General features: G+C 33.0%; 1 protein-coding gene and 2 long non-coding RNA genes across 8 annotated transcripts; all 3 read left to right on the top strand.

The window, feature by feature from the left end:
- The first annotated feature begins 3,153 nt into the window (after window positions 1-3,153).
- On the top strand, window positions 3,154-7,626 carry LOC111918727 (uncharacterized). 6 transcript variants are annotated; one of them, XR_006190040.2, is made up of 13 exons: window positions 3,155-3,908; window positions 3,999-4,136; window positions 4,257-4,332; window positions 4,419-4,481; window positions 4,581-4,711; window positions 4,783-4,921; window positions 5,014-5,086; window positions 5,607-5,682; window positions 5,850-6,235; window positions 6,411-6,550; window positions 6,634-6,811; window positions 6,909-7,357; window positions 7,445-7,626. It is a non-coding gene; the product is annotated as an uncharacterized LOC111918727 (long non-coding RNA). The 6 variants fall into 6 exon arrangements; XR_006190039.2 differs by lacking the exon at window positions 7,445-7,626 and having other exon boundaries at window positions 3,159-3,908; window positions 5,850-6,010; window positions 6,127-6,235; window positions 6,909-7,313; XR_006190044.2 differs by lacking the exon at window positions 7,445-7,626 and having other exon boundaries at window positions 3,154-3,908; window positions 4,581-4,698; window positions 6,909-7,313.
- A 1,108-nt stretch (window positions 7,627-8,734) lies between these two features.
- LOC111918730 (protein FAR1-RELATED SEQUENCE 1-like) lies at window positions 8,735-9,746 on the top strand. The gene is made up of 2 exons (XM_023914353.1): window positions 8,735-9,289; window positions 9,366-9,746. Exons 1-2 carry the CDS (start codon window positions 8,735-8,737, stop codon window positions 9,744-9,746), a joined length of 936 nt encoding a protein of 311 aa, XP_023770121.1.
- A 6,845-nt stretch (window positions 9,747-16,591) lies between these two features.
- On the top strand, window positions 16,592-17,436 carry LOC111918728 (uncharacterized). Its single transcript, XR_002859334.3, has 2 exons — window positions 16,592-16,730; window positions 16,822-17,436. It is a non-coding gene; the product is annotated as an uncharacterized LOC111918728 (long non-coding RNA).
- The last annotated feature ends 765 nt before the right edge of the window (window positions 17,437-18,201 follow it).

Here is an 18,201-nt window from a genome sequence, read left to right as displayed (position 1 = left end):
TTTGGATCATATTAATTTGGAACATAATACATTGAATTAAATAAAGTTTTTGTTCATTACAAGATTTTGATCATTATATTTTTTGATTCTTTTAATTTTAAATCATAAAAAAATAATAATTAAGGATCATTAAATAATTGAATCAAAATATTTTTTAGATCATAACTAGTTAAGGATCATAAACATATTGAATCATAATATTTATTGAATTATAAATATTTTGAATCATCTCTATTTGTATCATATTATGTTCAACATTTTTTTTAAAAACTTTTAATCTTTTAAAATGAATTTAGGTTTCTAAAACACCTTATTTTTAAACAAACTCTTTTTACGAATTCATTAAAATAGTGAGTAGAAGTATTTATTAAATTTTTATAATTTTTGGAGAATTGTTTTTAGTTTTTTTTTTATAAATTTAAAAAATAAAAAAAATATTTTTTCAAGTTTTCACGATTGTGTGTTCATTTTGTAGAAAATTAAATTTTAAGGTTTTTTCAGATATTTTTTTTCAAAGAAAAGAAATGTTATGGACGAAAAATTAAGCCGGTGGAAAAAGATTTTCCACCAACGAATAAGGGCTGGGCACTTGTCATGTTGGGGTGGGCGTACGTGTTAGCTCTTGTAGAGGCTACATGACCGAAATTTCATTTTCATTTTTCTTTTTTTTAATCTTTTTGTTTTTGTCACTTGTATCCTCCAAACAATTAATCTTCCCCGGAAATTATCAAATCTCACAATTAATTACAAAAATGTCATCGTACTTCTAGATATGGATCCAATAAGAAGTGAGAAAATGGTAAGAAGGTAAGAAAAAAAAATCTAAATATTTATTTATGTAAGTGTTTTTTATATGGGTGGGAGCAAGTCACGGTTCTAATTTTACGTAATAAATTAAGAAATGCGTCAGTTACAAATTAAAAAGGGTCTGTGCCGTTTTTTTTAGTCTTGGTTATTTTTTTTTAGCATCAAGACATAACAAAAGCAACTCTTATTACGAAGCTAATATGTACAACAACCGATTCACGACCAACAAGCTCATATGTACAGCAACACATTAGAAGATTCAAACTGTTAAGCAACATATTCAGGAGAAGAAAGAGACGAAAAAGTACACTGGTTTGTGTTTTTTTAGTGTGATATAATGCAGATTATCCATGTCATAAAGAGTGGGAAAATTGATTAAATTAAGCAATGTTTAATGATTCATTAGAGTTTGTTATGCTACTCATGTTAATTGGTCCGGTAAGAATAGAAGATGACAATTGAATAGCAAAAAAGGTGAATAGTATTAGTTGTGAGAAGCGTATGGTAGATTGATAGTGAATTGAGTGGAGTATAATGTGAATTAGTGTTGTAACAGTTATTTCATATTGATTTTGTTAATGTTTGTCAATTATCTTTTCACTAAATCTGTCATAGAACTATTTATGCGTTGCAGATATGTGTGATTCGGAACAAACAAGTATTCGATCTGATGGGGTTCAATGTCTATAAGTGTTGAAAAAGGTATAAAACTTAAATAAACCATGTCGAATACACTTTAAAAAAACACCAATAACATTAATTTTTTTGTTTATGTTTTGTAGATATGTGTGAATCGGAACCAGCAAGTTTTCACTCTGATGGGGTTCAACGTCTACAAGTTGTTGAAAAAACATGGACACCAAAAACTGGGTTGAAACCATTTGTAGTGAAATTATTTCCACTGTATGATGATGCACTGTCGTTTTATAGAGAATATGCACGTAAAAGTGGGTTCGAGATGCGAAAAGTTACTACAGAGCAATCGAAAACGGGAGATGGATACTCGCGTAGGCACATATAATGTAACAGGGAGCATTTGATAGTTTGAAAGACCGAAGAAAACAAAGACGAAATTGGCCAAGTCATAGAAAAGGATGTAAAGCTTGTATCCGATTAAAGCTCAATGATGAAAATATTTGGGTAGTCAGACATTTTGAAGAGAAACAGACGCATGAGTTAGTTAATCTAGAAGATTTTCATTTTTTGAAAAGTAACAGGAGGCTTAAATTAATATCATCAAAAGCAACTGATTCATGATGTATCGATATAAACATTGGTCCGGTTGGAGCATTCAAGATATTGAAGCAAACACAAGGATGATTTCTCAACGTCGGGGCAACAAAAGTTGAATGCAAAAATTTGAAAGGGATTGGATAGAATATATTGGTGAGAATGATGCAGACATGGTAATTGACAAGCTCAATAAAAAAAAGAGTATTTACACGACTCTTCTTTTGAATATCGTGTGGACAGTGAGGGAAAATTGTTTGGGCTATTTTGGGCGGATGAAGAAGCAAAGCGTAATTATTTAGCATTTGGAGATATTGTTGGATTTGATGCTACTTACCGAACAAACACGCACATAATCTCTTTACCTATTAAACAATTATCATCGTTATAAAATTAATGGTAGTAATAACTTGTATAATTCATATTATATATTTGTTATACAGGTACTTCATTATTTTTGTGCCATTTACAAGTATTGACAATCACAAAAGTGTGTCACTTTTGCAGTTGGCTTGCTTCTTAATGAGTCAATAGAATGATATAAATGGTTGTTAATGGCTTTTAAAACTACTTTTGGGCGAGAACCAACTGTGTTGATGAAGATCAAGACGAGGCTATCAAGCAAGCGATTCCATCAGTTTTCTCACCATGTTGTAGACATCGATTGTGTATGTGGCACATATCACAAAAGTTGACCGACAAGGTAAACAATATACCGACAAAAAGGGTATGTATATCTAATCTAATAAATGAAGGTTTTTTTTTGCGAAATGTCACACTCTCATTCAATTTGCCACATGTTATTTTACGATTATTTTGAATTAATTTCTTTTACACATGTCATTTTATGGTTTTTCTATTTTAATAAATTCCACATAATACTTTAATGTAATAATTATACTATAGATTAAAGTTATCCATCCTTAGCTACAGTAAACTGCTAAGGATTTGACACAAATAGCCCCTTGATTATGGATAATGTTACAATTCCGTCTATTTTCTTTTACCATTCAAGTTTGCCATAAGATAGCCTCTCTTCACCGACTTCCTTTTTACTACGCACCGCCATTTAGTCTTCCGGGGTTAAAATCCATCCACCGCATCCTCCTTCTTCCAGTTACTTCTTCGTTCTTTTCTTCCCCGGGTAATTTCTTTCCGTTATGTATCTAATTTTTATCTTCTAAACCTAAAACGACCCACCTATCGATTTTGTTCCGTCCGATAGCGGTGACGCAGAGGGGGTTTTCAGTGGAGCTTTTCTCGACGGAAGATGAAGATGTGGATGCGACGGGGTTCGATCAGTTGGAAGAAAAGGTTTCCGACGGGCTCCTCCACTTCTTCTTCTTCTTCTGTTTCGTTTCTCCCGCAGCAAACCCAGATGGAGAAACCATGGTGGTTTCGTTGTCACATCGTGTCGGGGGAGGCTGTTAGGACCGATAGATACCAACCCACCGCCCTTGAACACAGTTTATCTCCAAAACCTTCTATCTTCCATCCTTTCCGCTTCCACTATGGTGTCACCGATGTCTGTAGCACACTAAATCTAGGGTCTACTTGAAGAATGCAGTGATTTTAGTCGAAGAAGTAGAACGATTACAACTTGAAGAACTTGAAAGACTATAAGGTCACAACGATAGGTACGGGTCTCGCTTGGAATCCGGATACTGGCACCGCCACTGCCATGGTCGCTTCATCTGGCAACAACGAAACCCGTCGTACACGCCATTCAATTACAACGACCACTGAGACTAGGTAATTTCCGATTTCCAATTTTAAAATCCTGTTTTTATTTATCTGATTTTGTGTTTTGATGTTCTTATTGTGGGTTCTAATCCAAAACCATTGTAAACACTGATATTGGTATACTCATGGTAAGATTATCTAATCCTTTGTTAAATCGTATTCGTCATTCATTCATTCTTGCTAAAAATTGTATTTTTTTTTTAAATATTTAAATTTAGGTGCTACAACTGGATCAACATGGGAGGTGTTTACTAGTAAGTTTATCTCCATTGCAAGTCTGATGCCATTACTACACTATCAAACTCCCTTCTTTTGCCCAGACACAAACCAATTCATTCCAATTAATTTATCATCAGGTATTTAATTCTAAATAATGTTTGAAGCACCAACAACTTTTTTTCTGATTTTACTTTTTATCTCTTTGGATATTATGAATTGCTTCATCATAAAAATGAAACATTGTTTGGGTTGATTAGCCTATTGGTTTGGTGGGGAATCACTATTCAGAGACAAATTGTTCAAGTTGAGCGCCCTGTTCTTCAGGCACCAAAGGTTTGTGTGATAAGATAAGGGTATTTCTGTAATTTCATATATTCATCATGATATTTTTCTCATTTACTTTTTTTTTTAAATTACAGTTGAAGGTTGGTAATAGAGAAGACATTTGTCCTTGTAATGGGCGATGGAACTTTAATAAGAAGGTATTCTATTCTTATTTTGTTGTTGCCATTTTACTTTCAACTTAAATATCTATTATCTTCTTTTCTGCTTTATGTATTTGAATTTTTTTTTTGTTGCAGAAGCTTTTCACTCCCATTAAAATTGAGAAATGGGTAGCCGTCAATTTTTCAGCCAAGTGTGATGCATGTTATCTTGCGCCGGAGCTCATAAATTGTGGAAGAAATAGAGGTGTCGTAGGTCAAAGTCAAAGGTTTACTTTTCTTTTCTTTCCTTTAGCTTTGCATTTGAGTTGATTTTGATTTTTTTATTTTTGCTTCTCAGATTTTTGATCGCCCATTTTCACTAATGGAAGAAGACCCACATAATCCAAAATTTGGACCTGTAGTAAGTGCAAAAGTCCCTGGTGCCCCTCAATTTCTCCTTTGCATATTGCCAGAAAGAAAAAATTCTGGCTTATATGGTATAAAATATAAATTCTATTTTAGCAAATATAAAACAATTTTATGAGATGTGGGATTTTTAGCCCTGATTTTAACTCACTAAATTGTGCAGGTAGCTCCTTCGGTTAAGCCAACATGCTTCTCTTCTCATCTTTGGCTATGTAGAAACCATCGACAAATTGTAGGTATGGGTTTGTCGATCATCAATTCCTCTTATTTTGCTTCTTTTATGCCCTTCGATTTATGAGTCCAGAGGCTATAATTTTTTATGTTCCACTTTTGATTGTTATTGATGTGTTTGGTTTTACTTTTCTATTTTACCAACATTACGAGATACTTATTTTGCAGTATCATATCGCCGACATTTGACCGTCATATTTTGATTTGAAAGGAATATTTAATGATTGTTTTTTAGCAACTTTTCTTTGGTTTGAAGTTTTTTTTTTCCCTATTTGGGATTAATTGTGGTTTTCAACTTCTCTAAAATTACACAGAAAGTTAATACATGGCTTGATTTTGAATGGTTCTGCCACTTTCGACTAGCTCAACATCTGTCCAATTAGCTTTCTTAGTCAATGCCGACCATTGAAGTGGAAAGTACCAACGAATTTGTTTAGCGTCTTGTAGATGAACTTACATCGGTTTCAATTGTTTGTTTTATTTTGTATTTGAAGAAACTCACCTTTGAACTCCTGATTTGTACAGAGGAACAGTGGTTTCAACCTGATTGTACTCTATAAGTATAGTTTTTTGGCGTTCGACAACTCGCTTGGACTTACAGGTTAGTCATCTCTTTGTGCAAGTTATTCTACCAGAGTAGTCAATTTGTAAAAATTGATGCAACACTAACGTCCATTTTGTTCCTAATTAGAAATAATCCAAAACAATTTCTTACCATACCTTTAATTCATAAATTGATCATTCTGTTATGTGATACTACTTGATCAGGCAACTCCAATATTCACATCCACATCAACAGAGAGCAGCTTCACATATATTTTAGTCAACTAGCCATCAAGTTCATCTGATTCAAGTATTGGTGTTACAATCGTTTATAAATCCAGTTAACAATGAACACCCTTACAGTTAACATCAAAAAACAATAAACTGTATTGATCTTCTTTCTTGTGCTTGAAATAGAATCAAAAACTTCCATTAATGGTGCTACATCCTGCAGCCTTGGCATAAATTTAGACAATGTGATAGTTATTAGTTATTTCTACAGGAAGAGATAGAAAACGAAATACAACTTGCAATGATTTGGCTATAAAAATTCTTCAAAGATATAATTACTCTCTCAGTATTGAAAACAACATCAAATCACCTATCTGGAGGTATCCATTCTTTGCTACTTCACATTATTTGAAATTTGTTTTATAAAATCTAAGGGTAAAATAGGCATTTACCCTCTTTCAGACAGATTATCAACCTGGAAATGAAATAAAAAAAAAATATGTATACAATATTTTTCACCTTTAAAATCTAGCATCTAATTCACAAAATTTATAGAGATCCAATTCGATAAGCAAGGAAGGATATTAGGGGCTGCAGTCAGAACTTACGTTCTAGAAAGATCACATGTTTTCCAAGTATCTGACCCCGAGAGAAACTATCATTCCTTTTACATGCTTTGTGCAGCACCCCCAGAGGTAACTTCAATTTTTCCAGATTTTTCTATCTACCCTTTTTTTATATTTACAATGTATCTAAGAGTATCAATAAATGTTTCCAGGATGCAAAGAAATTTAAATTAGGATATCTGAGATTGTTTCATTATTTGGATCCAACTATTTGCTATGAAGTAGCAAATATTCATGATGGAAGAGAAGAGTTGGAAGCACGATTGTTGATTTTTGATTTGTACGTTTCAATGGGGATTCAATGTTGATTTTTCTGAAGCGGTTACTGAGGTAAGAGACGACATAGTAGCAGTGGTAGCCTCCTAATGTAAAGTATATTATTATTTTTTGCATTTTTCATTATGTGTTGACAATTTTTTTTTTGCAGAGAGTTCACCAACTACAAAGGGTAGGGGTCGTGGTGTTCATATATCATCTAGAGAATAGAACCGTATAGCATTTCCAAGATAAATGGTCAACAAGAACAGAGCAGCAATCTTTAACAAAGTAGCAACCTTTCGGTCAACAAGAGGAATCATTAGATTTTGTGATTCGTGTCCCGTTGTAACGAAAAAGCTGAATGTCAAATACATGAAATGGAATCATCCATTGTTTACATTTTTAGTGTCTGGTATGCTGGAATGGAATCATCCATTCCATCGGAATGACATGAAAAAATGTTTGTTTCTCTAACAGAATGGAATAGGCTATTCATTATGGTGTCCATTCCATTCAATTCAACTAAACACATTTTTTAATCATGAAACAAGTGGAGGTTGATGATCTTCAAGAACTGATATTACCTCAAGCGCACAGAATACCAACAAATATTACATAGTATTTCTGATGAGATTCCTTCTGCCATCTTTTGTCTTTAACATATTTTACTACTTTTTGACATATTTCATTTTGTTGCTTTTACAGATTATGGATTATATCATCAGTATTCAAAATTTTGTATTAGAGAGCATTCAACAAAAGTAGCATATCATGCACTCTATAACAAGATTAGCGACCAACTGTATACTTATAAAACATGTATACTTATAAAACAACATAAGAGTTGTACAATTTTTTTTTGAGGAACGTGATTCGTTTGCAATCAACCGATGGCTTCCAACCCCCGCAACGCGGGGAATCTTCACTAGTTATAATAAATATAGTAATAAATGAATATCAATTTCATTAATGGACTTACCTTATTTCAAAATAACCAAATTAAAGCTCATTAATTTATTTTGTTTATTTATTTAAATTTAAAAGATAAAAAAATATCAATTTTAATAATTCATTATTTTTCTTATTTTCTTGTAAATCCAAAGTTCTTAAATATTTAGACTTTTATATTTAATTTTTTTAATTAACTCATGTAATACATGAACCTTACACATAATATGTGAATATTAAGTAAGTGTAACTGCATCGTCACTTATAATTAGTTGAAGCATCAATTAAAATCGTATGGACATGGAAGAATATTAAGTTAGTGAAACTAAATCACATTTTGCATGAAGCACTTAAGTTCTGGTACTCAATTAAGTTGGAATCACATGTATCTTGGAAGTGTAAGTTTGTTACACTGAATCTCAAGGATATTGAAATTGAGGCACCACTAAGAATTGAAGCACCCGTTACAAAAAATAACTTAGTTGAAGTATCACATAAAATCGTAAAGTACATATAGAAATATTAAGGTAGATGTGACTGAATTGTTTTGCATGAAGCACTTAAGTGTTGGTACTTGAACCACTGGGCAGAACTCAATTCAGTTGGAATCGCATTTTGCTTGGAAGTGTAAGTTAGTATATATAAATGAAATGATTCATTTTTTCCTATTGAAGCACCTGTTACCAAAAAAATACTTAGGTAGATGTGACTGAATCATGTTCTGCATGAAGCACTTAAGTGCCATACTTGAATCACTAGGCGTAACTTAATTCATTTTGGAATCACATTTTGATTAGATGTGTAAGTTAGTATATATATAAATGAAATGATTCAATGTTTTCTAGTGAAGTACCTATTACCAAACAAACTTAGACGAATTCGGATGAAACACTTAGGTGCTAGTACTTGAATAACTAGGTTGAACTCAATTCAGTTGGAATCACATTTTGGTTGGAAGTGTAAGTTAGTTTATATAAATGAAATGATTTAATTTTTATAAGTAAAACGAATGATGATTACCCATTGATTTTTCAATTGGGTTCCCATATGTCGAAGAAAGGGGTTTTGAAACGATTAAACGATGTTATATGGAATGAACGAATCAATACAAGCGAGTTTGAAATAGAATGGCAAGGGATAATGGATGAGTATGAGTTAAATGACAACAAATGGTTTAAAGATATGTTTTCAATTCGAGATAAATGGATTCCTGCCTATTTCAAGGATTGCCACTTGTTAGGGTTAATGGGAAAGACATCAAGATGTAAAGGTGAAAATTATTTCTATGGGTTGATGACAAATACAAAATTTCATTTAATTGAGTATCACGATCATTTTGAAACGACAAAGGAGGCACAACGTTGTCTTCAACGTAAAAACAATCATGACCCCCGCTACACGAATCCTGATACTAAAACTAAATTGTTGATTGAAGACGAGGTATCTGAAGCATTTACACGAACTGTGTTCTTTGAAATCCAAAAGGAGATAATAGCATCCAGGCTTACATGTTACTCAATTAAAGTCGAAGAATATGATGGAATTAACAAATTCAACATCAAGGATAACGACAAAGACGTTAAACATTTTGGTGATTTTGAGGTATGTAAATTGTACTAGGTTGTATCTAGAACTATTTTAAGCAAAACGAATTTTAATACTTTTCTTATATTGACAGGTTTCATTCATGAAATCTGATTGCACTGTTACTTGCTCTTGTTTACGCTTTAAATTAACTGGGTGCCTATGTAGACATTGCTTTTATGTATTAAGGATGTCAAGAGTGGAACATTTCCCTAGAAAATATATTTCAAGAAGGTGGACAAAGGATGTGGTATCGAGATCATCAAATGCTTATAAGATGTGTCAGTCTCCTAAAAATGATGCAAATGAGGACTTTAAATCAATGATCCGGGACATATACTATTTGGTTGACTATTGTGTTGATCGGCTAGTTTCTGATATGGAAAAGTTGAAGTTGTATCGAGAGAAACTAAGGGAGATGATTCAAGATGTTGATGAAGATACAAGAAATTTACAGCCCATGACGAACACATGACGAACACAGGATTCATTGAAGCGGTACTGTTTGGTGTTAAGAAGAGAGATGAAGTAAAACTTAAAATCCAAGAAGGAATTAGAAACAAAGGTAGTGGGCCGGTTAAGAAAAGGATGATAAGAGAAAAAGAGATGGCAGTTTTGAAGGCTAAAAGGGTTCGAGAAAATGTGGACGATGCGGGGAGTATGTTGATCATAATGCTCGCACTAGCAAGAAAAAAACAAATGACTCTGCTTCTAAATAGTTCGATTTTTTTTTCTTCTTAATTATTAAGTATTCAAGCTAACGATGTTATTTTACAAGTAAACTTGAATCTTTGAGTTTAACATTTAGAAGCGTTTTGTTTTTATTGTAGAAAGTTAGAGGCGTTTTATTTTTAATATATTAGTATCTATGTCCGAATCAAATGTTATGGTCGTTCAAAAGCATACATGATAAGTGATGCCATAACTACATGGAGCATTAGTTTTGCTGGCATATGTAGTTAAAGGAGTTTTAACTATCATGATCGCTTAAAGTTAGTGGTAAGAAGAATTCCCGAAATCAAGTTTTTGTTACTTGTAATCCATGACAGTGTAAGTGTCATGAATAGTCAAGCGTAAGTGTCATGAATAGTCAAAATTGCATTAAATATCAAAATCATTGTATCTTCGTTTCATAATTGATAGTAAAAAAATGACTAAATGGTATTGAAAAGGTAAATTGTAGTAAATATCAAACACACATAATAAATTAATAAAACCGATAATAATGGAAGATTGGTCACTTAAAATTAGATAAGACAGACGTAAATAAAATCATTGTCACACCAAAAAACAAAACGAAAGTAAAAATAGCATAAAACATGGTTCAAAGCTTAATGTAAATCTAATAAAACAAACTAATTCTGCGTTCAAAGCGTTGGAGATCTTCTTTAGTGTTCAAGTTTTCCTTCTCTGCATCAGATAACTTATCATATGATGCTAACTTTCTGTTCAGAGGTCATCACTATCTGCGAATTAAGGCTCCAAACCACAATCCATTTATCCATATCCCCACCTTTATATGTTTACATGTGTTTCGTAAGGAATAATCCTCAATCTAAGTAGTTTTCCTTTGTCATCCATTCCATAGACGATCGAACTATGATTGCACTCTTCATTGAATTTCTTCTCGGATGATTCCAAGCATCAATGTACAGAGTAAACAATATTTTCTGGAATAAATATGATAGGTGATTATATAATATATGATCCGGGTTGAATTAAATATATATCAAATTTCGTTACCAGATCGTTAGGCAAGTTTCCATAAATCACTTCAATCGACTCTTCACAGTAAATGTTGTCTATGATTACACATTCTGATTTTATGAAATCAAAGACAATAAGGTATTAATGTTCATTGTCAAGCACGGGGAAGAATACCTGATGTCCATAATAAAACTGGTTCAACATAGTTTTGTGTAAAACAAGTTAGTTAATGTAAGTTGATGGAATAAATGAAAACGACTTATAGGGTCCACATCTTTGAAGCTTATGCATTGCTTGAATTTTCGATATGCTCATTCATGCGATCAACAAACCTTTTGTATCGTTGTTCAATAAAAATCGCCTCGTCCTGTATGAAGTTGCTCTGGAAATAAAATGCATAGATTATTAGATCATTTAAAATAAGTATACGGCATAAAATTTAATTTTACCAGAAGTGTGCAGGATAAAATCATCCTTGTTGGTGACTTTTTATTTCTGCATAGTTCTTGATGGTTTAGAAGCGTAGCCCAAATGTCTATTATTGTTACATGGATTTTGGATCCAGGAATCATACAATCAAAAATTCCCCTACGTCCGGTGTCTCCAAAAGTTGATTCAAATACAAGATCCATACCAAAGGGCTTCTAGCCTAGCGGTATCAGGTGTTGCCCTCCCTCCTTGAGGTTGAGGGTTCAAGTCTCGTCGGAGACATAGGTGGATTTAGGAGTAGTTTAGGATTATATTGAATTTGCCGTTCAAAAAAAAAAGAAAAATACAAGATCCATAAATTACAATTAGTTTTCATCATAAGTACATAGTTACTGTGATTCTTTATTTATTGCAGAACATATATATTAATTTAGAAATGTACCATTCCTCGTCCAGCCCTGCGAAAATCCAACTAGACACTCTCTCCTCGATTGTTTAAAGAATTTTGTTTGGATCAATGACCCTATTAAAATAAGGTGATCTAAGTTTCTCGGTTAGTTGCACAAATCTTGTTGTCCGTCTTGGTGCCACAATAGTAACATGAACCGCGTTTACATCATCAATTTTGATATTTGGTTCAACATGATCCGATGGAGTTGAAAGCCTTGTAGAGGTTGCAAATGCCGATTCCAACTTCACGTCAAAAGCGTCTTCATTAAGAATTTGTGTAAAAGGTGTACAAACAACATCAATAAGTGGCTCATCTGCCATTTGAGCTTCCAGAAACTAATAACTTTAGTTTCAGTTGTATTATCTCGGATTGGCGTAACAGGTGTTTGTTATTGGGTTGTCGACAACTACGTCCCAAATACCAAGTCCATTCGTGTAAAGGACTAGAGACTTGTAGTGACAAGGGAGAGGGTACATGAGATATATGAGATTCAAATGGGGGACATACCAATGTCTAACCCTTGTAGAGCAAATTCAAGAAATAAGTTTGTTAATGCAATTCATGTGACAATGCAATGCGAGCTATACAGAAGTTGTTGATGCAAGATATAAAGAAGTTTCCAGATTTTGTCTAATTGCGCATGTTAGTAACTAAAAGACATGCCATATTGAATTCGTGATGTCTTTTAGTTACTAACATGCACAATTAGACAACATCTGGAAACTTCTTAATACCTTGCATCAACAACTTCTGTATAACTCGCATTGCATTGTCGCATGCATTGCATTGACAAACTTATTTCTAGAATTTACTCTACAAGGGTTAGACATTGGTATGTCACCCATTTGAATCCATATATCTCATGTACCCTCTCCCTTTTCACTACAAGTCTCTGGTCCTTTACACGAATGGAGTTGGTATTTGGTTCGTAGTTGTTGACAACCCAATAACATATCTTACAGGTCAGTTTTTCTAATTGTATATTTAGATCGGATCCAAATCCAATAGACTCTACACATCTTCTTTGATCCTTGTTCAACGATGCCATGGTTTTGGTAATGTGTTCCGAAGGGAACCTAGTGTTCAAATATCTTAAGGAATCTTCCAGTTTTCCAAGATTTGCCATTCTAGTTTGCCTTTTCACGATCTTTTGTATCAGAATTGTAACCGGTCGCAGATTTACAAAATCATCATCATCATCATTATCATTTGGAAGCTTTCAAGAATAAATATGTGATGTAAACTTTGTCCTTTTGTGCTCGCTCTGTTTCCTGTTGATTGAGATCGAATAAAAATTATCAAAAAAAATTAACAATAATACAAAGACATAAACAGAAGCATATTTATTAGGATTCATTTCACAAAAAAGTACTGGTAATGTTGGAAAATTGGTGTGTTTTCCCCATTTTTTAACACGTCCAAAATGGATTTATTACGAATGAGACATTAATCCTTAAAGTAAGGGTGTTGGAAGAAGTAAATAAAATAGTTTAATGGGTGGGAGAAAGAAAAGAAAAGTTCAAGGACCTTTCTTGCAAATATATCTTTCTTTCGTAATTGAAATTGTAATTAATATTACACTTTAATTAAATATTAACACACATTAATCATTGTGATTAATAGAGGTGTTTAAATGGAAGGTTATAGAATGTGTAGTATAAATACCACTACTCTACAACCATTTGAGGACACCAAAAGAATGTAAGAAAATACTCTTCTTCCTACTTCATCTTCTTCTTTTTCTAGCTATATAGAAGATATAATACAGGCCTATTGAGGGTTCTGGTGGTTTAGAAGAACCACTTCAAACTGGTGTATCCTGGGAAACAAACACCCGGTAGCGGGCGGATTTGTTTTAAGGACAATGTGTTAAACACATGCCTCAGTTTTTCTATTTTCTTATTTGTTTTCATATATTTCCGTAATATTATTCCTACAATCTTAAAACAAATTCGTTTGTACGAAACGAACTACAAATTGGAAACAATTTTACTTACATTATTTTGATATTGTACGATTTTCATAAGAAAAAATGTTTTTTTATTTTATTTATTTATTTATTTATTTTTTTTTGTGATTTTGAAGCACCTTTGATCATTAATTCATTAAGAAATGTTTTTTTTACTAAGTATCGAATTCTCTAGCTTCGATACATATTTCATTAAGTATCTAATGGGTTAAGCAGCTAGCTTAACTCAAAAACACAGTTTATGTGTTTCTGTTAAATGCTCTAATCTGTCCCAATATTTGAAAAATTATAACTTAATAATGGATGCTCATTTTCGGTTGAAACCAATTCTCGAAGTTTGGTATATGTGTCTGTCACACCCCCGACCGACAGCGGAAACGTCGAGGTGCGCGACGTAAACCAGAAATCAAAGTTATTAAACATACATTGAACAATACAAATATAATCTTTTATTATTACCGAAATAGAAATTACATTGACAAGATTATTGCTGAAATACTACACAAGCCTAACGATCTGGCACTCGTAATTGTACGATAAGAATATCGGAGGATCTTCTGTACAAACTCTTCTGACCTTATAAATAACCTGAAAATACATACATTAAGATACTTCAACAAAATTGTTGGTGAGTTCTACAGGTTTTGACACAATGAAATTTTATACTCCAAAATGTTTTATAAAATTTATCTGGTTGACCAGTAAAACGTTCTTTTTTATCAAAAGTATAATATAATTGAGTCATAACAGTATATTTAAACTCATTTAGAAATGTCATTTTCTCAAAATCCAAAAATTCACCATTTGTAAAATATATAAATAAAACAAACGTATAACAACTTCTTACGGTTCTTATGACCAAAATGCTTTTTTATATAAAGATTTTGAATACCAATTTATAAAGTCATATCACACTTTGTGAAAACATAAAATGGCCATGTTTACTCTTGAAAGTATGTACAAACATTTGTATAGTTTATATGTAAAACTCATAATTTTCGAATTTTATAAACTTTGTAAATCTGTGTCGTATTATTAATTAAGCATTATCTTACTTAATTCGGAAATCGAAACTTAACCAGTGGGGCAAACTCATCCCAAAATACTTTTCAATATTCGGTAAATTATAAACGCATATTTTTACCACTCGTATAATTTCAACGAGAAATATTAACCATTCTCTTTACAATTCTATTCTTTGAACCGTGTCTGCTTACGGAGAATTATGTCGTAGGTAGAGGTAGTTAACAACGTAAACACTCTTTCACACTCGACCCAAATTGGGAGGATTGACTCAATCTAGATCTATACTTTTTTCGAATAAAAATCTCCAATACAACAATTTGTCTAAAACCGACACTATTTGTCTCTCCTCCACAAGCCACATAGGCACAATAAACAAGCCAAACAGGCACAATAAACAAGCCACACATGCACAACATAAATAAAAATGGAGGAATCGAGATCATTATCAACGTTTAAAAGCAATCTTATACTAATGAAGAAAGAATCACTTGACACCTGTAGCCTCGTCAGACGAAGTTGTAGCTAGCAACCACAGAAGGAAAATAACGATTCACATAAATCTTTCCATAAGAAATAGATCTACACCAAAGTTCTTTATTATAAATTTATGCCGTGTACATAGACCTACAGTATATGATCCCTCCTGGATTAACGATTATAGAGCTAGGTGTCCATTCTAGGATTTGATCCTTACGAAGGAAGAACACACCATCATAAAACTCTCTCTTTCACCCCTTTCGATACATTCCTCTCACAAGCACACACGGGATACACAATCCACAAAATCCATGACGACAATCTACTTATAATCCTGTGATTTTTATTAATATTAACTAATATATCACAATAAGGTATAATTTTATCATTTATAGCATTCTACTATAACTTATATAATTTATTAATGCTTTATACCTTTTAGATTGTTATTTTCATGAATTCATAACCAATAATAAAGTATGATATCATTTTATGTATAAGATTTGAAAATCATCAAAACTTTAAATAGAAACTCATGTATTTTCACCCAAAATAAAAAATGTAAAAGAGGGGCTGTAGAAACTCACATTCGATGCGTGATCTCAATCTAGGCTCGCTTCGGATAGCTTGTAGTGAGAAACCGCAAATTAACCACTTTTGGACTTTATAACATTTCCGGGTTCCTTTTTGTAACCAATTAAAATAAAGGAATTGTTGTGTTCCATTATTAGTAACAATATGGGCCGATTTAAATAAACCAAGGTATTGGAGGGCTGATTTTGTAATTATACACCAACAATAGAGCTGTTGGTCAATCAATTACCACAAGGGGTGGGTTTTGCTCTTTTAAAATAAGGAGAGGGATACACTTTGCCCAGTTCAACAATTATACAAAGAGGGTTGCGTCTTCTTCATCCGTTCATTAGATCGAGTCAAAGGAAGAGGAACAGACGTTTTTATCAGGAGGGGTCGATCGAAGGTGAAACGGGAAAAAAGCATAAACCGAGGACCAACCATCTAATTCCGACGAGCCCTCATGGGTGTGTGTCTCGTTGCCGACAGCAACTCGGGAAGGAAGAGACGCAGCCGCGGCAGTCGTAATTGGGATGAGCACCTCCGGTGCTCGTCTATTTCGAAGGAAGAAAGGAAACGAACGCAACAAGAGCTGCCATCAACGGTCACCGCTAGGGGGCTGCTTCAGCGTTGATTTGCGAAAGGAACCAGGGAGCGGAGGCTGATCCGATGGACAAAGCAACAACGATAGGTAGGGTGTTTAATTGATGAAGGAAAAGACGAAAGCAGGAAGATTGGTGGCTCAGTGGCGATTAATCGACCGCGAGGAAGGGTGAGACAGTCGATCTCCGATAGTATCTTCATCCTCGTCTTCAGTAGTAATCGAGGTAAACAGTTATGGTTGTTGTCTGATTTGGTTTTGATGTTTGATAACGATCGATAGAACTCAAGTAGGAGTTTAAGTTGGATTTTTAACAGGAATAATTGAAGTAGAATGATGGTGATGTTGCTCTTGTGTTGGCACTGGACACGAAAACACCCACCTTTAGTGGTGTGTTCTTCACTTGCTTCAATTGATTGGAAAAGAACAAGAAAGAATTGGGTTGTTGCTTCTTTTTGTTTGCTGGAAAACACAACATCACTCCCAATGGATGTGTTCTTTGGATGACCACGATGCACAAAAAGAAACAAGTTGAAGAGAGAGTTTTTGGTGAGTTTGGACTGCAAACATATCAAGGAAAGAGGCACTAATATGGCCAATTATTTATATTCAATTGTACTTGGATGGAAAGTTAGAAGCAATGTCATAAAGATCATCATGTGTAGCTACTATTTTAGCTAGAAATGTAAGAAATAGTCTAGACATTTAAAGATATGTGTACTATAGTTTGATAGGTAGAGAGTCGAGAAGAGTAGCTTCCAATCTGATTGAACCTCCAAACAAAAGTCTTCTTTGACTTTTAAGTCTCATTGGAGACTTTGGTGGAATTGGGAGTTGTTTAGGAGTAGAGTAGAGTAGATTTGTCGTTTCAAAAAAAAAATATGTATAAGGTATTTTGTGGTATAAATCTCTGTCTCTCGATTCTCGTGTCAGACGGATCTTAAATCCAATAAGTAGAACTCCGGGAAAATCTGTTTAAAGTTTCGCGATTTATAGTATCGGATTCGATAGATTTTACAAATATGATTTCGGTCGATTTTAAAAATATTATAAAAATATAATAAAATAATAGACCGTATTTTGAATTCAAAAACATGCTCAAAACTGTTTACGAGACTCGTAGCTGTTCCAAACGACAAAGCGCACGGTTCGTTTCAAGAAATCAAATAAATGTTGATTTTTATAATTTTAAAGAGACGTAACGTTCTAATACGACCTCTATTTTGTTCGTTCTTTATATCCACGAATTCAGGAGAACATAACCTTTTCAAATATCTTATCCATAACTCTTAAATATATTTGATGCAAAAATTTATTTTTAACGTCACCAATAATTTTTTTCTTTTGTAATTTTTTATTCTATTTTCAACGATAAATGTTTCGAGCAATTTATAAATATAATATTTTAAATATACTTTATAAAAATAAAAACCACACGTAATTGGTCTTTATTTCATAACGGTTTGCAATGATTTGATCGCCGAACTCTGACCAATTTTTACCGGTTGCTACATTATCCCTCCGTTGAAAGGAATTTCATCCCGAAATTCAACGTGTAGATAAAACATTATAAAAGAGTTGGTGGTATTTTCGTTTCGCTTCATCCACACATGATCATTCTGTAACACCCATAAAATTCGAGCCAAATTAAAACATTTTAATGCATTAAAAAACCATTAAGTTCATACATTTGTTTT

The sequence above is a fragment of the Lactuca sativa genome, chromosome 4 (genome assembly GCF_002870075.4).
Source record: "Lactuca sativa cultivar Salinas chromosome 4, Lsat_Salinas_v11, whole genome shotgun sequence".
Classification (NCBI taxonomy): domain Eukaryota; kingdom Viridiplantae; phylum Streptophyta; class Magnoliopsida; order Asterales; family Asteraceae; genus Lactuca; species Lactuca sativa.
This window is presented reverse-complemented; position numbering and strand designations above follow the sequence as displayed.

What these genes read in the sequence shown, in the direction of transcription:
- LOC111918730 (XM_023914353.1), top strand. Translation starts at nt 8,735, where the DNA reads ATGTCGAAGAAAGGGGTTTTGAAACGATTAAACGATGTTATATGGAAT. An exon ending in AACATTTTGGTGATTTTGAG is followed by an intron (nt 9,290 to 9,365) that starts GTATGTAAATTG and finishes TTATATTGACAG; the next exon opens with GTTTCATTCATGAAATCTGA.